The sequence below is a fragment of the Hyperolius riggenbachi genome, chromosome 11, assembly GCF_040937935.1.
Source record: "Hyperolius riggenbachi isolate aHypRig1 chromosome 11, aHypRig1.pri, whole genome shotgun sequence".
In the NCBI taxonomy this organism is placed as follows: Eukaryota; Metazoa; Chordata; class Amphibia; order Anura; family Hyperoliidae; genus Hyperolius; species Hyperolius riggenbachi.
Genome location: NC_090656.1, coordinates 205607813 through 205633412, shown reverse-complemented (window position 1 = coordinate 205633412; position 25600 = coordinate 205607813). Strand labels below are relative to the sequence as shown.

General features: G+C 44.0%; 1 protein-coding gene across 4 annotated transcripts in view; it reads right to left on the bottom strand.

Moving 5' to 3' along the window:
• Nucleotides 1–11088, bottom strand: part of NUCB2 (nucleobindin 2) — a 129692-nt gene extending 118604 nt beyond the window's left edge. For 2 of the 4 annotated variants that reach the window (XM_068259967.1, XM_068259970.1), the window contains exon 1: nucleotides 10983–11088. In XM_068259967.1, the coding sequence (XP_068116068.1) occupies nucleotides 10983–11042 (60 nt within the window). In that variant the 5' untranslated portion in view covers nucleotides 11043–11088. Of the gene's footprint in view, nucleotides 1–4092; nucleotides 4137–10982 lie in introns of those variants that run through there. The other 2 variants (XM_068259968.1, XM_068259969.1) reach the window with 2 other exon arrangements.
• Between the last annotated feature and the right edge of the window lie 14512 nt (nucleotides 11089–25600).

Below are 25600 nucleotides of genomic sequence, written 5' to 3'. Positions count from 1 at the left end.
GATCGTTGAAGTCATCAAGCCTAACAAAGAAAGAGTCTCCCTCAGGGATACTCTTGGCTGTGCTCTGAAGTCCCGTACTCTGAGAATCAGGCTTAATTGCTTGTCTTCCGGTAACAGAAAAATTTCGTTTATTGAATCCACCCAAAAACCCAGAAACTTCACTTTCTGGGTTGGGATCAACATTGACTTGTCGTAATTCACAAGCCAACCCAGCTGGGAGAGATAATGGATTGTTAGATCTATATGGCTTAAAAGAGTCTGCGTGGAGTCTGCTATCATTAGCAGATCGTCCAAATATGGAATTATTTGGATCTTCTGCAGATGCAAAAAAGATGTTATTTCTGCCATAATTTTCGTAAATATGCGAGGAGCCGAAGAAATCCCAAAGGGAAGGGCTCGGTACTGGTAGTGGTGGATTGTATCCCCCACTCTTACCGCAAATCTCAGGTAGCGTTGATATGCCGGGTGTATCGGTACATGTAGATATGCATCCTGGATATCTAAAGTCGCCATAAAGGCTTCTTTTGGGATCAGATTCCTTATTGAAAAGATGTTCTCCATTCGGAACTTCTTTTCCTGAATGAACGGATTCAATTGTTTGAGATTTAAAATCATTCTGTATTTGCCGGAAGGTTTGCGTATCATGAAAATTCGGGAGTAAAAACCCCTTCTGTATTGGGTAGCCGGAACCCGGGTAACCACATTCTGCTGCAGGAGTGTACTTATTGAGTCTAGCAGAGCAGATGCTTTTTCCCCGTCCTTGGATAGACCCGTAAGGACAAAGTTTTGGGGAGGACGGGAGGAGAATTCGATTTTGTAACCTGTTTTCAGCAGGTCCAAAATAAACTCGTTTGTGGTAATATTTGTCCACACGTGGCTGAATGATAGGAGTCTCCCCCCGACCTGTTCCCTGTCACTTATTTTCTCTTGGATTTGAGGTGGCTGGATGGTTAAAGAGAAAGGGAGTTTTTGATTTTGAGGAGTTATATGTCCATCTCTTTTTCTGGGGCTGCGATTTCGCCTCCCTCTGGTTAAACTGTCCTTTGCCTTGAAAGTTTTTACGAAAAGGCTGTTTCTTTCTCTTGTCTGGAAACTTTTTGCCTTTGCCAGACGATCTCTCCAGGATATCTTCTAATCCTTTGCCAAATAATAGATCTCCCTCAAACTTCATTGCACATAGTTTTTGTTTAGAGACTATGTCACCTTCCCATATATTTAGCCATAGGGCCCGTCTAGCTGTATTGATTAATGCTAGAGCTCTGGCTGCTGATTTTAGGGATTCAGTAGCAGCGTCCGCTAGGAACGCCACCGATCGTGCGATCACCGGAAAAGATTCTAGGATAGTAGCATGAGGCGTACCATCCACTAAATGTTTATTAAGCCCTGCTAGCCACTTATTTAAGTTGCGGGATAGACAAATAGCTGAGATTGCCGGCTTAAAAGAGAAGGAAATAGATTCCCATGCCCTTTTTAATAAATTTTCAGCTTTTTTGTCCATAGGGTTTTTCAGGACCCCTGCGTCCTCAAAAGACAAATCAGTATTCTTAGAATACTGCGATAAAGCAGCATCCAGTCTGGGACATTTCTCCCATAAGGCGATATCTTCCTCTTTAAAGGGAAATCTGCGTTTAAAAGACCTGGGAATATACAGCCTTTTTTCCGGGTCCTCCCACTGCGATAATATAACTTTTTGAATAGCTGGATGGACCGGAAAGGTTCTACCTTCTGAACTCTCCAACCCAGAATATATATCATCTCTTGCAGATGAGGAGGCTACTGGCTCTGCCAGTTGTTCCGCCTCATAAACTGCTTCAAGTAACTCTGACGTTTCCTCAGCGTTAAAAAGGTATTTGGATAATTTTTTTGGAACGTCTTCTGGGTCAGAATCAGGCCCACTCCTCTCTTCCCCCTCCTCTAAGGAGTCAGCGGAAGAAGAAACCGCATAATCCTGAGGGTTGGGGACCGATGGGTCCCCCCCCAGATTAGCCGGAATGTCTAGAGGAGGAGCGGGAGAGGGCTGAACACCTGACGGAACAGGTAGAGTCGGCACCAAGGGTGGGGTTAATTGAGGTACAGCCTACTGAGCCGGAGAAGACATGACTGATCTAAATGTCTTAAATGTGGAGGAAAATTCCTTGCGCATGGATTCCATAAAGTTCATCATAACTACCGAAGGGTCTGGAGGTTTAGGGGTAGATGAAGACTTTATACATTTTTCACACTGTGATTTAGTCCAAGATTTTGGCATTTTTATATTACAATATTTGCAGCGCCTGGACTTGTCAACAGACTTCTGAGGTTGGCCAGGGTCCTCAGGTATTGAAGAGGAAGTCTGTAAAAACACAATGGAGAACAATATTCCTATAAGCCCTGTGATAGCTAAATCTTACATGCAGATTACACAGGAAAATATAGGATAAACCTTGCCCAGCGACCCCCACAGAAAATACAGCAGTTTTCTTTGTGGACAGACTTTTGGCAATGTCTTCCCAAAACCCCAGTCTGTCCACTCTCACCTGTCCTGCCGCTTGTGTGGTAGCGTCCGGAGGTCCGCTGGGCTCAGAGGGTAAGGCGTCTGACTGCTCCATGCCTTCCTCTGCAAGCACTGACCGGCATGTAATGGCGCCGGGAACGCTGAATAACTTCCGCCTTATGCGGAATCAGCCGTGCATAATCACGCTGCCTCCTCTCTCCGTGCACAGTTAAAGTCTCGCGAGATCTCGCGCGTTCGCCTTAGGAGACTCACTCTGCCCGCAGACACAGCCAGCATCAGACCTCCATCCGTGCCGCCGCCACCCATGGACGCACGAGCTCTCTCTGCTACACCACAAGCGAGAAGAGCTCAACACGCAGTTCTGTCCGCTGGAGGGGGAAGGAGGCTTGAAAAGAAAAACGTAGGAGACAGGTACTATACTGCCTCAGAGGGTGTCCTTCAGGTGTAGGAAACACACTAAAACTGAGGGACTATGGCAGAGGAGGACTTATATGGTCTGTCTAATTGAATAATTGTGGGGGTGTTTCCTTTGGGGTGGAGCAGGCTTCCTCTCATGTTTTAGCCATCCTGGAGGATGAGTTGTTAAAACAGTCAAGTTCGTCCCCTGCTTAAAGGACCACTATCGCCCAAAAAGTAGGCATTTAAAATCGTACAGAACAGACAGGTTTTGGGCCAGTCCATCTCCTCACGGGGGTTTATCGGGGTTTTCTTTGTTTTCCACAGCATTTCTTGAACAGCAGTTTAACTGCCAAATAGTAAGATACCAGCCAGTCATACTACTCACTTGCACACTATTTTGTCAGTTAGACTTTACAACTGCTGTTCAGGGAATGCTGTTGAAAACAAAGAAAGATATTCTGGAAGTTGGGGAGGAGTGATATGGGGTCACCTAGGACACCCCAAGGCTGAGGGAGACATAGACAGACAGGGGCTCTCCCTGTGCCACGCTGCCTCCTCCTCTCTTTACACCAGGGGTGTCAAACTCAGATACAAAGTGGGCCAAAATTGGACACAGAGACCTAGCCATGGGCCAACCTCAAAGTCTACTGAACACCTTATAAAGTTTCCTGGTGTCTAATTGCCCCCCTCCATCTCAAATACAGTTCTTTAGTGTCTAGTGGTGGTCCTCACTTCCTTATACAGTTCACTGGTGTCTAATGGTCATCTCTTCCCTATACAGTTCCCTGATGCCTAGTGGCCCCCACCCTCTCCTGTACAGTTCCTTAGTGTTTAGTGCTTTCCCCCTTCGTCCCCCATATGGCTTCCCTGGTGATCAAGGGCTGCATCGCCAATATAGCTTCCATGGTGGTCTTGAGTGGGCCAAACATAATGCAAAGTGGGGAAACCTCTTGAGGGCCAAATTGAATGGCACTGAGGGCCAGATGTGGCCCGTGGGCTGGAGTTTGACATGTATGCTCTACACGCTCAGTACACATATTATTGCATTATACACACACAGGTTACATAAAAACACAAAACCTCCTGTCCGTGATCCTTCAAATATATGTATCTTTATACATACAGACAAATACAGACAGACACGGCTGGCACACACACTATATACATATACATATACACAGACGCGGTTTTCTCCTCACAGTCTTCATTCCGCCGTTCCGCTCCTCCATCCAGATCCTCCAGATAGGGCCAAAAAAGCAGTTGTAACTTGTCTTCACCCTTGCAAAGGTGAAGACAAAGATCACACTTGCCAAATTCAAACTGGAAACTCAAGTAAATCAACAAGTTTGTTAACAAATTATGCAAATCTTCACACGTGGGAAAAAAAAAAAAAAAAAAAAAAACTGGCAGCTGTGTGTGGTTTTTACATCATATGTTGTGGTAAAACGCATTGCAAAGCGGGGCCAAATGCAATTCACTTCTTATCTCCTGAGTTTTCTCCCAGGAGATAATTTTTCATCTTCGATTTAAAATACCTTTTCAGCACTTTGCAATGGAAAAAGTACCACAAAGTAGGTGAAAAAGTACCGTCAAAATTATTGTCAGCATATTCTTGCTTGCTGGTGGTTTAAAAAGGGCATTTTATTTACAAATTGTGAAAATATCACCTAGGAGAAAACTCGTGAAAAAGTAATGTGAATATGGCCCATGGTGTCTGGAAAAAGGCACAGGAAAACGCAGGTGTCTTTTCCTGCAAAAAGAAAGTGTGAACCCCACCTACAGAAAAATGTTTTTGGCTGGAGTTTCACTGTAACTGGGTGCTAAGCTCCTCTGCCGTACAGACTTCAAAGTAATTATGATCATCAAACACAACTCTCCATGCCATAGGTGCAGCAGCGCAGAGTACAGGGGTGATGCTGTATTTACAGAGGCAGCACAGGAGGAGTATTTGCATCTGCAGGACTCAATGGTGACGTCACTCTCTGCCGCTAAGACATCAGAAGGTCAAAGGCTGCCTGCAGTGCTGAGAGGAGAAGATGGAATATCTGGCCAGCATCACCAGAGACCAATGGATGTGTCCTGTACATAGGATGCTGGTGACCCTGGGAGCCGATCTCACTAATACCAGATCTCAGAGCTTCCATCCTAGTCAATTCACTATAATAACTGAGTGCAAGCTCCTAGGGCAAGATACAGGACAAAGGAAGTACTGCTGTGCAGCATCTATGCATCCTACTAAAATTATAAATGGGGAAGTTCGGATGTTTGTTACTCGATCACGCAAAAACGGCTGAACGGATTTGAATGGAATTTGCCACACACATAATATATAACGTGGAATAACATATAGGATACTTTTTATTCCCATAACCAAAAAGTGGGCGGAGACAAAAACAAATTTCACTGGGAAAATGTAAACAGCAGCCATTCTTACACAGTTAATGGTAGGGTTCTCAAACTTTGCACAGTTGGTCACTGGGTGACTGGAACAAAGATTCAGAAAAGTGGGTGGAGTCTATAAAAGCCAATCAATTTTCACCTATTGATTTTCAAGGGGAATATTTAATTGCTTCCATTCTTGCACTATTAATGGCACAAGCCTCAAACCTTATACAGTTGGTCATTGGGTGACTAGGGTTCAAATTCAGAAAAGGGGGTGGGGCCACAAACAGCCAGATTGGTTTAATTTCAATGCAAATTATTGATGTCAAAGATCGCAAAGATCCCAAACTTGGTCATTGAGTAATTGTGTGTTAGGGTTGGAAAAAGTGGCTGCAGCCAACACCAGCCAAATACATACCTAGGCAATGCCGGGTCTTCAGTGGGCAGAGACAAATACACATTTCACTGGGAAAATGTAAACTGCAGCCATTCTTATACTGTTAAATGGTAGAGTTCTCAAACTTTACACAGCTGGTCACTGGGTAAATGGGAATAATATTCATAAAAGTGGGTGGAGCCTACAAAAGCCAATCAAAATTAACGTATTGATTTTAACGGGGAATATTTAATTGCTGCCATTCTTGCACAAGCCTCAAACCTGGCACAGTTGGTCATTGGGTGACTGGGGTTCAATTTCAGAAAAGGGGGTGAGGCCACAAACAGCCAATCAGATTTTTTTAATTTCAATGAAAATTATTGATACCAAAGATACAAAGCTCACAAACTAGGTCATTGAATAATTGTGTGTTGGGGTTGTGTGTTAAAGTGGGCACAGCCAACACCAGACAAAAACATACCCGGGCAACGCCGGGCCATCAGAATAAAAGCAGATACTGAGAATTACACCAGCATACAGGACAAGGAAAGCAATACTGTGCAGTATCCATACATGCAGTCGCAGAATAAGAGCAGATACTGAGAATTACACATGCCATAGAGGACAAGGGAAAAACTACTGTGCAGCATCCATACAATAGATATTAACAACAATAACCACAAATTTACAGATGCGCAATCCCAAAAACGTCAGGTGCAGGCACTGGTATCCTTAACCAAAGAAAAAAAACAAAGCAACCAAACCAGTTTTTTAGCTGCACACTGCCACAAGTAATTGAAAATACAAGGACTGCAAAATTTATGATTCAAAAGTAGAAAATCTTTATTAGATAACCTTTTATGAAAAATGCCATTTGCATAGTTCGGCAACTGCTATAATCGAGCAAGAGACCACCAGCACTCCCTAACCCATTAAAAACCCAGCCATATACCGACCAAAGTGGTACATCCTAGTTCCTCCAACAATGTACGTGAGGTATCCCGGGACACAGAAATATTCTCTGTAGCTGGGGAAAAATTGAAAGGAGAGGAAAAAAAAAAAAACAACACTCTATCTATCTATCTAGAGTATTTTTTTTTCCTCTCCTTTCAATTTTTCCCTAGCTACAGAGAATATTTCTGTAGCCCGGGATACCTCACGTACATTGTTGGAGGAACTAGGATGTACCACTTTGGTCGGTATATGGCTGGGTTTTTAATGGGTTAGGGAGTGCTGGTGGTCTCTTGCTCGATTATAGCAGTTGCCAAACTATGCAAATGGCATTTTTCATAAAAGTTTATCTAATAAAGATTTTCTACTTTTGAATCAAAAATTTTGCAGTCCTTGTATTTTCAATTACTTGTGGCAGTGTGCGGCTAAAAACTGGTTTGGTTGCTTTGTTTTTTTCCATCCATACAATAGACCCTGCAAGAGAAGATACTGAGAATTACACCTGCCATACACAACAAGGGAAGCATTACTGTGCAGCCTCCATACATGCAGAATAAGAGCAGATCCTGAGAATTACACCTGGCATACAGGACTAGAGAAGTGCTACTGTGCAACCTCCATACATACAGAATAAGAGCAGATCCTGAGAATTACACCTGGCATACAGGACTAGAGAAGTGCTACTGTGCAGCCTCCTCACATACAGAATAAGGCCTAGTGCACACCGGAGTGTTTCCGCTGCGGTTTGCGATCTTCTTGCGGGTGCGGATCCGCTAGGGTAATGTATTTCAATGGGCTGATGCACACCAGAGCGGGAGGCGTTTTGCAGAAACGCATACTCCCGGGCTGCTGCAGATTTTGGATTGCGGATGCGTTTCTGCCTCAATGTTAAATATAGGAAAACCGCAAACCGCTCTGAAAAACGGCACTTCAGAGCGGTTTGCCAGGCGTTTTTTGTTACAGTAGCTGTTCAGTAACAGCTTTACTGTAACAATACATGAAATCTACTATACCAAAACCGCTACACAAAACCGCAAAACGCTAGCTGAAACGCTGCAGAAAAATAAGAAAAAGCGTTTTAAAATCTGCTAGCATTTTGCGGATCTGCTAGTGGTTTTTGGTGTGCACCAGGCCTAAGAGAAGATACTGAGAATTACACCCGGTACACAAGACAAGAGAAGTGTTACTGTGCAGCCTCCATACATGCAGAATAGGAGCAGATCCTGAGAATTATACCCAGCATACAGGACTAGAGAAGTGTTACTGTGCATCCTCCATGCATACAGAATAAGAGAAGACACTGAGAATCACAACTGGCACACAGGACAAAGAGCCCTACTGTACAGAGTAAAAGCACATAGTGATAATTACACCTGGCATAAATGTCCTATAATATGACTATACGATAATATTTTTTTAAATGAATATCCATTTGCATACAATGACAGAAGATCATGCCAAGCAAAAAACCCTAATGGCTGATGCCCCACCCAGAGGGTAATAGCCAGCCATCTGGGATGTGTCTGGAGAAGATCCTTCACAATGGAAAATGACAGATTGACCACAATGTTATAAATATGAATTTTAACAAAGCTAATTTCTCAGTCTTAAAAAAAAAAAGTGGCTTCTCAGACAGTCTAAAACATTATACCCATTATACCCACTATATAACATTATACCCATGCCTGCTTAAGTAGTATGTTTATTTTGAGCTGACCGACTCAGCAGCAGAGCTTACATTTCAAGAATCTATTCTGTGTCAATCAAAATCATGCGAACAGTAGTCTATTCCTTGAGGGCTCATTTCCACTATCGCGAATTCGCATGCGTTTTTCGCATGCAAATTCGCATAGCAATACAAGTGAATGGGACTGTTTCCACTTGTCAGGATTCCTTTGCGCTTTTCTGTGCAGAAAAAATTCGCATAGCAGAGCCATCAGAATTTGCATGCCGCATACCGCTATGCGAATCGCATACAATGTATTTAATAGGAAATTCTCATGAGGTTTGGGTATGCAAATTTTCATGCGAATTCGCATAGAAACAATGGAAAAGCACACCAGCACTGCCATGGTTAAATTCGCATGCATCATCATCCATGCGAATTCGTGTGCGAATTCGCATGGACCCGCATGCGAATTTCGCATCCGCTTGCAAATTTTTCCCGCGGCGATTCGCACCGCACAAGTGGAAATGCAGCATGACCTTCAAGTAATATTTTCCATTGTGCAACATCAAGAAAATGTGTTGATTCAACCAGATATCGGCCAATTTTCATCAATCCTACAGAATAGAATCAGGGGCGTAACAACAGACCCTGCAAGGGATGCAGCCACAGGGGGCCCCATCCTGAGAGACTGACAACTAAGTTTCTGCTCTCTACACAATTGTGTACTGATAAGGAATCAGACAAGGTTTTGTAGACAAAGATTTGTAGACAGTCCCTATTCAGTGTGCATCAGGCTCTTGTGTACAGCACCGAGCCCCCTTGGTGGGAGGGGACCCCATCCAAGGTTTTGCAGGGTCCCAGTGATTTCTAGTTATGCCCCTGAATAGAATATAATTGATTCTCCACAAATCCAATAAAGTGACCGAATGGAATTTCAAATTATACTGCTGAAAACATACTTTTAGAAAACAAAGTTGTAAAGTTGCTGTTGCAATCTAACAGATGACTGTACATGGAAAGACAGTTTTAGTGGTCCATATCATGAGATTACAGTACAATTTGTTTTGCAGCTCATGGCTTTGTGGCAATACCACTGATTACAAACAGCCCCAAATGTGGTGAGCCCCTTTACTGCCTTCGCCCAGGTCTGATCTCGTGTGTGTGGGGGGGAGGGGGAGGGGGGGGGGGGAGCCTGCATGCTTTGTTGTAGTATTGTACACTGTGTTTCTGGCCACTGCACACAGCATGCATCCTATAAGTTAAGTATTATATGGCAGTATATATGACAAATACACCTCTTTGGGCTGCAATAAAAATACTACAAGCCAAATGTGTTTGTGTTGCACCAGATCGCGGTCTTGAGATCTTAGCTGAGTTTAGACTCCTACTGAAGAGGGCGTTTCAATTCTGTCCTTTGACTTCTTGGTGTTATTACAATTCCCTGCCCTACCTTTGAGGGCTGTAATGCCAGTCACCACACGTGGGTGACAGAGGAGGTGGAGGACGTTCTACCTCAGTCACTTCACAAGCAGAGTAAGCAAGTACATATGAGATCTCAGATATGCCGAGAGCGATGTTCCTCTAACCTGCTCCAATCAGAGGCCATGTGTGTAGCACACAAGACAGAACAAAATAAGACAAGTGAGCAATTCATCAACAAACAGGGGGTCTTGTGAAGACAATACACAGAATCATTAAATTCTGGACTTGAGCTGGCCCACACTGTGAGCTATAGGGCTTCTTTCTGCTGGAACTACACTAATGAGAGGGATACAGAATCTGCCATGTTTATATCCTTTCGAAAATGCCAGTTGCACAGGTATTGACTTTAGTAGTGTCTGAATCACACCTGGAACAAGCATGCGACCACCGCGGTCAGATCACCTGGTTTGCACAACTGTCTTGGAGTCAGTAATTCAAAAAGTAAAGGACAACTGTAGTGAGAAGAATATGGAGCCTCCATATTCTTCTCACTACAGTTGTCCTTTAAACGTTTTGAATTACCGACTCCAATATGGAAGCTGCCATATGTATTTCCTTTTAAGAAATACCAGTTACCTGGCAGCCCTGCTGATCTATTTGGATGCAGTAGTGTCTGGATAACACCAGAAACAAGCACTGGGGCCCACAGTTTCTTAGCTACGCCACTGCTCTCTATCCAAGCCCCCGCCCATTCCAGTGGTTTTACTAGTGCTAGCTACTCAGTCCCAGCAACAGATGTCAGGTCCTATGACACTTACCTGCCCACTTAGAAGTGAAGTAATGAATATACAGTACCAGTATACACAACTCCCCACAGAAGGAACAGGGAAACATTGTCTTCTACTATTACAGCCACATGGCCAGAAGTGCCCAGCAATCACAGCTGGGGGAATGTTGGGAATTCCTCAGGTCTGTCATTGGTCACTTCTGGTGTGTGTATATATCACATTACTGTGAGTGGCTGTTTAGATGAGAAGAGATTCTGGAAGTTGGTGGAAGAGGGATATGGGGTCACCTAGGACACCCCAAGGCTGAGGGAGACATAGACAGACAGGGCTCTCCCTGTGCCACGCTGCCTCCTCCTCTCTCTACACACATATTATTACATTATACACACACAGGTTACATAAAAACACAAACCTCCTCTCCATGATCCTTCAAATATATGTATCTTTATACATACAGACAAATACAGACAGACACGGCTGGCACACACACTATATACATACGCATATAGACAGACGCGATTTTCTCCTCACAGTCTTCATTTCGCCGTTCCGCTCCTCCATCACCCGGCCCCGCCTTCATGCTGCCGTCACCCTGGTAACACACCGCTCCGCCCCTCCTCCGGGTTATCAGGTCGCGGTGCCTTTTCATTGGACGGTCCTAAGCTTCTGTGAGAGGGCGCGTGACGTCACGCGGGCCCGCCGCTTCCGCATTGCTGTTGCCCAGCAACCGGTCGAGTGTCCTCCCCGGGTATTCCCTCTCGTTCTCCGGTATCCTAGCAACCCACTGTATCCTCCTCTTCCTGTACCCTAGCAACTACAAGTACGGTATCCAAAAAGCCAGAAACCTGCATCTTCGTTCTACTCTGCGTTCTAAGTACTAGGGATAGTCAATGAAATGTAAAAAGTTCAGAATTATTGCAACTTGTTATGCTAGTTGTATGTAAATGAAGGCATCTTGAAAAATGGCTCATGCAAATGCTGCTGATGTGGCACTTCATGGGTTAATTTTAAAGCTGCAGAAAATCACCATAAAATATAATCAACTCGGAATTATTTGCATCTCATTGACCATCCCTGTAAATAAACTACACACTTCTGATTTTTACTACAAACACAATTATAGACCCTGTTTGAGACCTAATAAAAATTAACTTTTATTTAATCTTTGTTAAAATCATGTAATACGTAATATATTCATCATAGTATTAGATCTTTCCTTTTATTTTCCTTTTAATGAGTAGACAGGCGCCACAATGGGCAGTAAATTATTCTTTTCCCTCAGGGGGCCTTATGTAATAACCGGCCACCTAGGGTTGCTGCCTATCTCCCAAATCAAAATACACAAATGCTGAGTAATTACTATTATAAAAAGTAAACCCCCCACCAAAGAACCGACATGTTTCGGCTCATAAAAATAGAGCCGTCGTCAGGGCAGAAATAACTAAGGTGCTAGGGTGCAAGGTGCATAGTAATAGGAACACACAGCTATTTACAACATCATAGTCAAGGAAAATAACAAATGAGAGATGTTCTCTCAATCAAGATCAGCTATCCAATGAACAAGGATGTCCTCCTTCCTTTTATATCCATGGAGGCAGGGGCGTAGCAATAGGGGGTGCAGAGGTAGCGACCGCATCGAGGCCCTTGGGCCAGAGGGGCCCCGAAGAGCCCTCCCTCAACTACAGTATTAGCTCTCTATTGGTCCAGTGCTCATAATAATCACTTCTATAGATACTTTGGATAGTGATAATCATTAGCAAACTGTTCCCATCCCCTTCTTGCACCTCTGATCTTGATTGAGAGAACATCTCTCATTTGTTATTTTCCTTGACTATGATGTTGTAAATAGCTGTGTGTTCGGCCTCTTGCACACTGCAAGCGATTCAGATTCAGATTCCGCTTTTTAATCTGTTTTTACTTCAGATTCAGATTCAGATTTGCAGTTTTCTCCCTGCACACTGCAAATCGGAATCTGAATTTGATGTAAAAACAGATTAAAAAGCGGAATCTGAATCTGAATCGCTTGCAGTGTGCAAGAGGCCTCACTATTACTATGCACCTTGCACCCTAGCACCTTAGTTATTTCTGCCCTGACGACGGCTCTATTTTTATGAGCCGAAACATGTCGGTTCTTTGGTGGGGGGTTTACTTTTTATAATAGTAATTACTCAGCATTTGTGTATTTTGATTTGGGAGATAGGCAGCAACCCTAGGTGGCCGGTTATTACATAAGGCCCCCCGAGGGAAAAGAATAATTTACTGCCCATTGTTGCGCCTGTCTACTCATTAAAAGGAAAATAAAAGGAAAGATCTAATACTATGATGAATATATTATGTATTACATGATTTTAACAAAGATTAAATAAAAGTTAATTTTTATTAGGTCTCAAACAGGGTCTATAATTGTGTTTGCATCCCTGTAAATAACCAGACACCTGTATGCATCCTAGCAACCTGACTTCTACAGTACATCCTATCAGGCTCATACTTGCATCTATCCAGTGTCTTGGCAACCAGACACTATTGTGGTAATGGAAATAGAAGGAAGTGCATATGCAATAGCATTTCCCACTTTCACTGGCCACCTTTCAATAAAAAAATAGAATCACGTGCGCAATATATCTCCGCTTCTCCATTCTCAAGAACAACGTGATTATCGTAATCATGGTGCATATGCCCCGTTCCCCATTTTGATTTTTACCCGAACAAACAAAGTGCATTTTGCTTTTTTCTTGCATTTAGCTTCGGGGTAAATCACACAGAAAATCACAGCAAGAAAATCACACAGCAAACATGGTGTTTTATGATTGTTCTGTGATTTCCCTGTTCATTTTTTTTTTCTGAATGGATTTGTCAGAAAAAGGCAAACACAGCACAAGAACAAACAATGGCATGAAAAGTCGCAAATCCGTGCTGGAAATTGCCAAAAAATGGGATTGGAGGGCATTTGCTATCACAATTTGCATTGAGAAATTGACGTAAATGTTACCTGAAGCTATCAGCCCATAACATTTTGCTTCCACTTGGTAGTGTGGACAGTTTAGCAGAGACAGGCAACTTTGTCAATAATATTTTCCAGATTTCTAGGACGCCTGTTTACCAGCACCGCACAGGAATAGTGTTTTCCAGGAAAATTGAGTATTTGTGACACACAATGTAAACAATCTTTTTGTGTGAGATGTCCTGATGGTCTCAGTACACATGATGAATACATCTGGCACTTCCTTGTTAGTTTTAGCATGATGTGTCCAAGGTGAGGAGGTGTCTGCTATGTGTGCTATTCATTTACCAATAGCTGGAGTACAGGCAAAGAAAGCAGATGGGTCTGCAGGAGCCCAGTGAAGACCTGTTTCCCAAAAAATAAGATCTACTCCAAAAATAAGCTCTAGCAAGATTTTTTAGGATTCTTGTGGATGCTCAAGATATAAGCCCTACACTAAAAATAATCTCTAATTACAGTTTATAAATGTAAATAGGGTCTGGGCAGCTACGTTATACATGTAAAATCAATTAGCAATATGGTAGAATGCAGCAGGACAGTTCAGGGGTGTAACTATCAATCAAGTCCCACACCCATTTCGGTCGGAGTCCCCCAGGGCTCTGTTTTGGGCCTCCCACTGTTCTCAATTTACACCTCCACCATCGGCAAAGTCATCTCCTCCCTAGGCTTCAAATACAGTTATACGTCGATGATCCCCAAATCTATCTCCGCACCCCCGATCTCTCCCCCTCCACCATGGACAAGGTCTCTTCCTGCCTCTCGCCTGGAGGTCAGCTAAGTTCCTTAGCTTAACTAGGATAAAACTGTCCTCATTTTCCCACCCCGTGCTACACCTCACCTCCTGGTTATTCATGTCACAATTAACAGCACCTCCATCCGCCCTACCTCGCTGCCTGAGCGTCACCCTGGACAAACTTTACGTAGCCCAGGCCGCATTGTGCGGACAGCGCCTGAAATCCCATTGTGCCTGAAATCCCAACCCCCCTCCCTCCGTGAAAAGTTGCGAGCAGACAGTGGGGGATTTGAAACTCGCCTCGCTCATCAAAATCTAAAATATATCAGCGCTCTAATATAGTCCAAGGTTCAAGAATAAACAGCTGCTAAAAGTCCAGTATTCCAGCAATCCTCCTACTAACGTCAATCAAAAACACTTCAGCGCTGCATCTTAAAATCCTTCTGTAATGAATAGCGGAGATGCCGCTGCATGGGAGAGCGGCATGGCGGCTATCTCCGCGTCCCATCCGGCGACTGCTGCCGTGCAGCAGCGAGATGCTGCCTTGCCTGGTCCTTCTAGTGCACACAGATGGAGAACTACGCGCGCGCCAGGCGACAGGACCTTTATGCTGCTAGAAGAGGAGTCAGCTGATCATGCCGATCAGCTGACTCCAGCTATGCTCCGGATTGGCTGAGTGACTGGGGCGGCGCTGTGGAGCGCTTTTAGTATATATAGGACTCGCTTGTCACTTGCAAGTTGTCTGCTGTTGCGAACATATACGTGTGAGCGCTCAGACCTGAGTCAGATCCCACAGTGTGTTAGAACCAGCCGGAGCTGGGAATTCACAGTGAGTCAGATTCCATTGATAGCTTTAAAGTACTATTGCTTGCTACTGTTTATGTGTTAGACTAGTTCCCAGGTGTTGAGACCAAGGACCTCACACCTAAGACTAGGAGATTGCTATATTGTTACTATCATCTGTTAGACTATATCCCAGGTGTTGAGACCAAGGACCTCACACCTAAGACTAGGAGATTGCTATATTGTTGCTATCATCTGTTAGACTAGTTCCCAGGTGTTGAGACCAAGGACCTCACACCTAAGACTAGGAGATCGCTATATTGTTACTATCATTTGTAAGACTAGTTCCCAGGTGTTGAGACCAAGGACCTCACACCTAAGACTAGGATTTATATATATACTGTTACTTGTTATGACCTCTGGTTTTCCTGACTACTCTCCTGTTCTCTGATTCGGTACTTCCGCCCATCTGATTACCTGTTGCCAACATTGCCTGCACCTGGATACCGAATCAGTCTTCCACTTCTGTACTTTGTCTGTCCGTGTGTTGCCGACCTGGCTTGTCTGACCTTTCTGGCTGTCACCTAACCTCTGGGTGATCAGCCTTACTGTATACCTGTGACACCTGCTCTTCAGGTGGTTATTAGCTGCTATATCAGGCATATGGTCGCCAGCTCCACTGGAGACCATCATGCAGCACAGTCAGTGGGTCTCTACCTATCCAAGGTCCACTGGCTGCAGTACAGTCTGATTCCCTGCCTCTCAGGGAATCCTTGGCTGCAGTACAGTCTGATTCCCTGCTCCTCAGGGAATCCCTAGCTGCAGACCAATCATCATCAATATTACTCCAGACAGTGATTCCTGCTCCTCAGGTATCCACTGGCTGCAGTACAGCCTGGTTCCCTGCCCCTCAGGGAATCCTAGGCTGCAGAAGTTTTTGTATCTCCCGCTTCTCGGGAGATAATCTCTCCAATTACCGTTGCACAAAACACTATATCACATTGGGTGTCCTGTGTCTAGCTATACTAGTATTATTGGTGATTCTGCAGATCACCACATAATCAGGTACAGCATCTGTATTATTGGTGATACTGCAGATCACCAATAATCAGAAAAATCTGTGTTGCTGACACCAATCGTTACACCTTCACCGTCACCAATAAATTCAAAAATACACTTACCAGAACAATACAGACCTTAATTACAGGGTCTATGTATAGCTTATATTGGCCTGCAGCTGGTCTCTCTCCTGCTTGGCCTCCCTCAGATCACAATGTATCCGCCTCCACACGGAATAGTAGATTCCTCAAAGATGAGATAGACTCACCAGGAATATGCAGTTTAAAAAACAAGTAAAAACAAAAATCTAAACGTATCTATCTTCCAGCAGCAAATTTATAGAACAAGTAAAAAACATATACTCACATGTGGGCCCTTTTTACAGGGACCCAAATATGTTCACAGTGTTTCTCATATATGCAGAGCCCCGTTCAGCCAAACAGCAAACGATTGGTATCACTATTGCAGTTTCATCAGGAGCAGCGTGGTTACTGGAGTTGGATCGGCGTTTTAAAATAATTTTGCACAGCGGGAAGGAGGACTTCTGGAACGTCACGTGCGCGTCATACGCGTCACGTTCTCTTGATTACATTGTGCTCCACGCTGGCTCTCGTTACTACGTCAGCCATTGCCCTCTCCACTTGCGTATACATCTGTACATACAGATGTACGCATTGTCTGATCATAGGGCTGCTTACCTTATTTCCGCCCTTCATGCTTATACAGCCGCCATCTTTGTTAAGGGCCTATAGCAAAAATATCTATTTTTAACCTCATTTCGATGGGAAAAAAAGTTAATAAAAGTCAGAACATTATAAAAAATTCAACTGAAAAAAATTAAATTAAGAAAAAACGCATCTTTACTGTCAGGTTAGGAGGGTGCCCTGCTTACACATATTATATAAATGAAAGTGAGACATCTAGTGGTTAAAAATAATACTACATCATACATTATACATGTCACATTCAATATATGATCATAGGAATGAGACATCTAGTGGTTGTAAAGCATACTACATCATTCATTTGTGCTTTACAACCACTAGATTTCTCATTCCTATGATCATATACAGTATGTGACATATGTAATGTATGACGTAGTATGATTTTTAACCACTAGATGTCTCACTTTCATTTATATAATACACTCACCTAAAGGATTATTAGAAACACCTGTTCAATTTCTCATTTATGCAGTTATCTAATCAACCAATCACATGGCAGTTGCTTCAATGCCTTTAGGGGTGTGGTCCTGATCAAGACAATCTCCTGAACTCCAAACTGAATGTCAGAATGGGAAAAAAAGGTGATTTAAGCAATTTTGAGCGTGGCATGGTTGTTGGTGCCAGATGGGCCGGTCTGGGTATTTCACAATCTGCTCAGTTACTGGGATTTTCACGCACAACCGTTTCTAGGGTTTACAAAAAATGGTGTGAAAAAGGAAAAACATCCAGTACAGTATGCGGCAGTCCTGTGGGCAAAAATGCCTTGTTGATGCTAGTGGTCAGAGGAGTATGGGCCGACTGATTCAAGTTGATAGAAGAGCAACGTTGACTGAAATAACCACTCGTTACAACTGAGGTATGCAGCAAAGCATTTGTGAAGCTACAACACGCACAACCTTGAGACGGATGGGCTACAACTGCAGAAGACCCCACTGGGTACCACTCATCTCCACTACACATAGGAAAAAGAGGCTACAATTTGCACAAGCTCACCAAAATTGGGCAGTTGAAGACTGGAAAAATATTGCCTGGAATGATGAGTCTCGATAGAGTCAGAATTTGGCGTAAACAGAATGAGAACATGGATCCATCATGCCTTGTTACCACTGTGCAGGCTGGTGGTGATGTAATGGTGTGGGGGATGTTTTCTTGGCACACGTTGGGCCCCTTACTGCCAATTGGGCATCGTTAAAATGCCAAGGGCTAACTGAGCATTGTTTCTGATCATGTCCATCCCTTCATGACCACCATGTACCCATCCTCCCAGCAGGATAATGCTTCATGTCACAAAGCTCGAATCATTTCAAATTGGTTTTTTGAACATGACAATGAGTTCACTGTACTAAAATGGCCCCCACATACACCAGATCTCAACCCAATAGAGAATCTTTGGGATGTGATGGAACGGGAGCTTCGTGCCCTGGATGTGCATCCCACAAATCTCCATCAACTGCAAGATGCTATCCTATCAATATGGGCCAAACATTTCTAAAAAATGCTTTCAGCACTTTGTTGAATCAATGCCACGTAGAATTAAGACAGTTCTGGAGGTGAAAGGGGTTCAAACACTGTATTAGTATGGTGTTCCTAATAATTATGCACACACCACTTTGCAGTTATTTATTTGTAAAAAATGTTTGGAATCATGTATGATTTTCGTTCCACTACTCATGTGTACACCACTTTGTATTGGTCTTTCATGTGGAATTCCAATAAGATTGATTCATGTTTGTGGCAGTAATGTGACAAAATGTGGAAAACTTCAAGGGGGCCGAATACTTTTGCAAACCACTGTATATGCAGTAATACATTTGCTGCTGGAAGAAAGATACGCTTAGATTTTTGTTTTTACTCATTTTTTAAACTGCATATTCCTGGTGATCTTTGTGGAATCTACTATACCGTGTGGAGCTGGATACAGTGTGATCTGAGGGAGGTCAAGCAGGAGAGAGACCAGCTGCAGGCCCATATAAGCTATACATAGACCCTGTAAATGAGGTCTATGTTGTTCTGGTAACGCCCAGTTGCCATGGAGATGTGACGCGGGACATCAATGAAGGAGGTTAGTTTCAAATCCCCTGCTGCCTACACACAACTTTTCAGGGAGGGAGGGGGAAAGGAGGGGAATCCGCCCAACCTGTCAGAGGGCTGGAGAAGCAGTACACACAGGCCAGATACAGCTTGCGGGCCGTAGTTTGCCCAGCACTGCCCTAGACTCTCTCCTTCAGGCCCCCACATCCAAAATGTTACCAGAGCCTGCAATTTCCATCTTCGCAACATCTCCAAAATCCGTCCCTTTCTGACCACAGACACTACCAAGCTTCTTGTACATGCCCTCATCATTTCCCGCCTTGGCTATTGCAATGCCCTACTGTCTGGCCTGCCTCCCCTTGAAACGCATTGCACCCCTTCAATAGAGATGGCCCGAACGGTTCGCTGGCGAACGGTTCCTGGCGAACTTCTGGTGGTTCACGATTGCAGAGAACCGCAAACTTTTCCAGAAGTTCGGTTCGCCACCATAATGCACCATTAGGGTCAACTTTGACCCTCTACATCACAGTCAGCAGGCACATTGTAGCCAATCAGGCTACACTCCCTCCTGGAGCCACTCCCCCCTTTAAAAGGCAGGCACCGCCGGCCATTATACTCACTCATGTGCCTGCAGTAAATAGAGAAGGGACAGCTGCTGCTGCTAACTATCACAGGGAAAGATTATGCTCTTGTAGGCTTGTTAGCTTGCGCCTTGCTGATTCTTATTGCTAAATTAGCACCCCAAAACAGCTCTTTTGAGAGCTAATCTTGTTCTTGTGATCTATTTTTTTTCTGTGTGTCCCACTGACACTTGTGTTGCATAGACAGCCTTGATAATACATACTGTGTGTGCCACTGCCAGGCCCAGCACATTCAGTGACTACCTGTGTGTGTGACAGGTGCACATTGTAATACCCAGTACTGCATATACATACCTACCTACCTGTTGTTCACAGCGCACCCACCTACCTACGTGAGCTGAGCGCGCGGTGTCACTGTGCCTGTCTGCTACCTGTCTGTGTGTGACAGGTGCACATTGTAATACCTAGTACTGCATATACCTACCTACCTGTTGTTCACAGTGCACCCACCTACCTACGTGAGCGCACGCAGTGTCACTGTGCCTGTCCACTACCTGTCTGTGTGTGACAGGTGTACATTGAAATATAACATTGCGACAACAATGTTATATTTCGAATACTATATGCAATATTCTACTTTGTTCTTTGTTTGTATTTTTCACTGAATGTTTGATGTTAAGGAAATTCTACTGGTACAAGAAATTCTACTGGTAAAAGACAGTTCTTGGAAAACAGAATTCCATCGGAATCGGAAATCAGTATTTCCAACCATCCCTTGGAACAAATAGCTGTGTATCAGAATTCCATAAAAGACAATGTACAGTATTTGGCATAGCTATGTGGCAGCTTCTCCAGCAGATGGCGCCCAAGGCAACTGCTTAACTGCTTGGGTGGTCTTGTACAGTATCTCTACTTGAACAACTACTTTCAGAACTGGAGGCAGAATATTTAAATCTTAATAGGACCCAGAGACGTCATTTGCACAATGACATGGCTCTGTGTCTCTCTATTGCTGCTGCTAGTCCCCTCGGGTTCTGCTGTGCCCCCCTGAAAATATCGCCAGGCTAGCGACAATATGCTTGTCGCTAGCAGTCTATTTACCTGAGGCTTGTCAATCGCGTACGAGAGGAATCGGCTCAGGAGACTTGGGCGCAGGATACAGCCGGTATGGCTTAACCTGCTCTTGCACAAATTCCCATTTATTTTAAATACTATTCCCCCTCCAGGCCGCCATGGATGGTAAGGAATGAAATAATTCGGCTTCGGCTTCCAACAATTGCTGGAGGCCGGATTATAGTGTTTTATAAGTAACTTCAGCTCCATCTTCTGACAGCACTGAAGTTACTCACTGCTGCACCCAAGTATCCTGCGCTGGAATGGCAGTGTTCGTGTCAATCGGCCTCCTCCGCATTGCTGCCTCCATGACAGGCTCCTCCCGCCGCTCCCCGCCGCTACTAGCTTCCTCCAATCGGAAGCCAAGCCACAACCCAGGATTACTTCAGATACTGAAGTACTCCTGGGTCGCGGCTATAGGCACAGAAGTCAGATGTGCCCCTAGTATTTAGGTAGCAGGGGCACAAGCGGACAGAGCATAGAGGAGATGTTACTCACTGGTTCTCAGCATTCCACCACTGAATCTTCTCTTCAGCCACACTTCCAGCCCCCTTTCTATGTCTATAGCATCACTCATAATGTGACCCTTAGGTCACATGATGAGAGACGCCAGTGTAGCCATGGAGACAGGTTGCTGGTGGGGCGAATGAAGAGAGATCCCAATGGTGGAATAGCGAGAGCTGGTGACTATCTTCTCCTGTATGGTCCACACTCTTGTGACTCTGCATAGGGAAGAGGGAGTTACAGGAGGGGGGCATTTGGAGGGGGAAGTGAGCTGCCTCACCACTATTAGGCATCTGTAGGCTCAAGCCTATATGGTAAATCCTTCCCTCATGTAGAAGAGATAACCAGTGTTGAGGTCACAGTCCAAGATCATAGCTGGCAGACAACTTGCAGGATCAAGGCCACAGGCCAAAGTAATGGCAGGCAGATAACAAACGCCTCCTCTTGTGCCAACATCCACACATGCATATGCAAATCATAGCCAAGCAATGAGACATGCATGTGACCGCAACCATCGGCACAAAAGTACAGATTATGTTGCATGCGTATGCTGATGGACTGTAGCATGATGGTGGAAATGGTTTGGTGGACCAAGCTGTTGTAAGAATGTATCCAATCACTTTAGACTATTCCATAATAAGGATCCCAGTGGGATGAAATTTATGGGCATAGAAGCCCACATAAAAAGATGGCGAGGATCGAGCCGGGTAAGGGATATCTCACAGGCTGAAGGAAGATGGATTTTTCACCTCAAAACACTGACCCCAGGAGGTCTTAATGTGGAATTTGACCTAAACTGTTATATCACAAATGATCTTTGAACTAGCAATTAGAGATCAGAGTGAGGAAAAGGGAACACGTTTCATTGAATGAAAAGGAATGGAGAGGGTTGATATTTTGGGTCTGAGATAAAAAGGATAAACAAGAGGAAGGTAGGATAAGCGTAATAAAGTAAATGAAGAATCAAATGTGCTGGCAGTTTTGGTACCATTAGGATCAAGGAAGTGGGGTCCCTTAATTTTGATTCATTGTGGGGACTGATAGGGGCATAAGAAGGACCCAGGGATAAATATAAATATTACTAATAGAGCAAAGGTATGGTAACCAGACCTCCCCCCCCCCCCCTCCCTGTAAAGGGAAACCTGGATCCCTTCCCAGCTTCCGAGCCGGGAACTATGTAAACAGGGGTCAGCAATGAGGCACATATATTTAAAGGGAACTGGGTGTGTTGAGAATCCTATATCACATTTACACCCAATAATAAGGGTAGATTCATTCACTAGAAGGTTTATGGGGATGCTGTAGGGTAGAGGTAGGTCCAATAAGGGTACAGGGTATAAGTATAAACAGAGGAAGGGGCCTCTAGTGGTTTACAGGATTGTCCCCCTGTGAGTGGGTCCATGTGGACCATTATGTAAACAGGGGCCAACAGGAAATGCACGACAATGTATGAAATGTAAATATAAACATTGACACAATGTATCCAGTGAATGGATGACCAATTACTACCCAGCAGTATTTCCATATTATCACAATTCTATGTGGTGGATGGCTGGATCTGCAAACAAATTAAGTGTGAAGGTTATTGAACTTTTATAGAGTGATAGTTAGGGAAATGACTGTTCACAGTAAGGGTGGTGTAATGCACTTTCCAGGGATATATAAGTATATTGGTACAATAATGAGTAAGTCCAGGAGATGGCGCCAGAATGGTACGGAATTATAAAAGGCAACTAAGGGCTATGGAAATATTGGAAGTACTAATGGAAATAGCCACTAGATGGCACTAAACTGAGGACCAGCCATCTTTTGCATAGAATGTATGGGTTCTCCATATCCGGGTGACGACCAATCAGGTCGCGGGGATAGGGGGACCCAACGCGCATGGGTGGCAAAAGGGACGCACAACAAGCGTCAAGATGGCCGCATCGGGCGTGCGTACCACCAACCCGGAAAAGCTTGCTATAAAAGACGTCAGCCCCCCCCCCCCTGTGACGTCAGCCTCTGATGAGTCCGCACGGACGAAACGCGTAAGGCGGAGCCAGGAGCGTCTGACGTCACAAGGAGCAGGCAACTACATCGCCGGGGAAATTCAATATTGGCAGAAACGCGGATGCGCCATAGCGGGAACGGGACGCCGGCACCGCAGATAGGGCAATACCGATGGGCTAGTAAGCCCGATACGCCTGAAATCCATCTGAATTACATGAGTGCGCACTGAGCACAGGGATTTGATGTTTTAACAAAAGATTTTATGCTATGTTTGTCTTTTATATATTTTTTTATGAGGATTGTATTAAAATCTATGGAAGTGGAATACGAAATCGCTAACTGGCTGGTTTTTGCTTGAGACCCTGCTGGCATTTAGGGTGGCGTACATCCGGTGAGCTTGTACTCTATAGGGGAGCTGTGGATAGTTTATGCACTTGCAGTGGAGCACGGGTGAACGCACTTTATAGCACTGGGAGTGTGTGTGGTGATATATAACAACAAAAAAATCCGACAGTAATGCACTATGTTCAGATTTTAATTCTGCAGGTAAAAAGGAAATAGAAGAGGAGCGCTGTCATACAAAATATCTTTAATGTTGTAAGTATGAACAGGTGCTCAGTGAAGAATGGAAACGTCTTACTAGCTCTCCTTCTGGTGATTTCTCTGCCTATCTCTATAACATACCTCCCAACTGTCCCTTTTTTTAGAGGAACAGTCCCACTTTTGGAACCCAATCCCTCTTTCTTCCTCATTTGTCCCGCTTTCAGGACTGATGCAAAGATCTATAATTTTATATATAGTTTTATTATCTGATTGGAGGCCATTTGGAGGCGGCCTGGTGATGCGCTGATCCACCTTTTGCGCAATTTTCAATTTTACTTGGTGGCGTACCCAGGCTATGCATATACATAGGTTAGGATTTAGTTAGTGTTAGGTCCCCTCCCAAAGGGGGATGACCTCTCCGCAGTGGGAGGGACGAGTACTTAACAAGTTGCATGCAAGCTGTTACAGGAAACCAACATCCTCCAGTAGTAGACAGGTCATGTGTATGCTAGGTGTGTATTTTATCCCACAAGTGGGGCTTGCACTCTCTTGCAGGTAGGCACTTATCTGTTTTTAAGTAGCGCTGCTCATTTCCTTGCCATGTACTAATTATATATTTAGTTTATAGAATATTTGTATTTTTCTACTGAACAAATGTATTTAATTGACTCTAAACTTTATTCTCGTCTTTTAAATTGATGTACAGTATTTTTTATTTTCAAATGCTAATATAAAGGAAAAGTAGCAATGATAAAAAGGACCAGTGTAGTTTGAATTGTAAAATGATATCTGTTGCTTATTAATTTTTTATGGTATGCCTGAGTAGGGGTGTAGTGGGGGTGTGACTAAGGACTAAGGACCAGTAGATGCAGCGACATCCTCGTTGCCTGGCAACGCAAGAGGGAGTTTGACATGCAGGCCCGCAGAAACGCCAGACACACCTGGAGGACCGCCCGCCCATTCGCCGCAAAGCCTTGGAGGCCCCCGAACTGGCGCTGGAGCCAAGTGGCGGTAAGATCATGACATTAGTGGAGCGAGGTGGAGGTGACACCTTCTTTGTTATCTCAAAATTTTGGGAGGTATATTAAAGCTTTAGTAAACAACAGATACTCTAAGGAGAGCAAAGGCTCTGGTCGTATAGAGCCATCCCATTCCTCCTACAGTTCCAGCGCTGGATCCCCCATTAGCAGTTTCCAACTAATGGATCGGAGACTGCTCACTTCCGCCACTGAGGGAGGCTTTGGCAATCTTCAGGAGCCCAAGTGCTCCCAACAATGGCTGCTCCCTACTGCACCTGTGTGAGCACACATTCTCACACACTTGTGCAGTACGGAGTGGCCGTCTTCGGGAGCACTTGGGCTCCCAACGATTGTCAAGGCCTCCCTCAGCGGGGGGATCCAGCACTGGAACTCGGGGATCGTAGGAGGATTAGGAAGGCTCTATAGGACCCAGAGACTTCCCTCTCCTTAGGTACGTTTTTGTTTTTTTATTATTGACACTTCAGACTCTCTTTAACCACTTCACCACTGAGGGGTTTTACCCCCTGACCACCAGAGCAATTTTCACCTTTCAGCGCTCCTTCCATTCATTCGTCTATAACTTTATTAATACTTATCACAATGAAATGAACTATATCTTGTTTTTTTTGCCACCAATTAGGCTTTCTTTAGGTGGGACATTATGCCAAGAATTATTTTATTCTAAATGTGTTTTAATGGGGAAATAGGAAAAAATGTGGGAAAAAATTATTATTTTTCAGTTTTCGGCCATTATAGTTTTTAAATAAAGCATGCTACTGTAATTAAAACCCATGAAATGTATTAACCCATTTGTCCCGGTTATAAAACCATTTAAATTATGTCCCTATCACAATGTTTTATTTGGAAATAAAGGTGCATTTTTTTCAGTTTTGCATCCATCCCTAATTACAAGCCCGCAGTTTATAAAGTAACAGTGTTATACCCTCTTGACATAAATATTTAAAAAGTTCAGTCCCTAAGGTAACTATTTATGTTTTTTTTTTTATTGTATTTTTTTTTTTTAATTACAAAAAA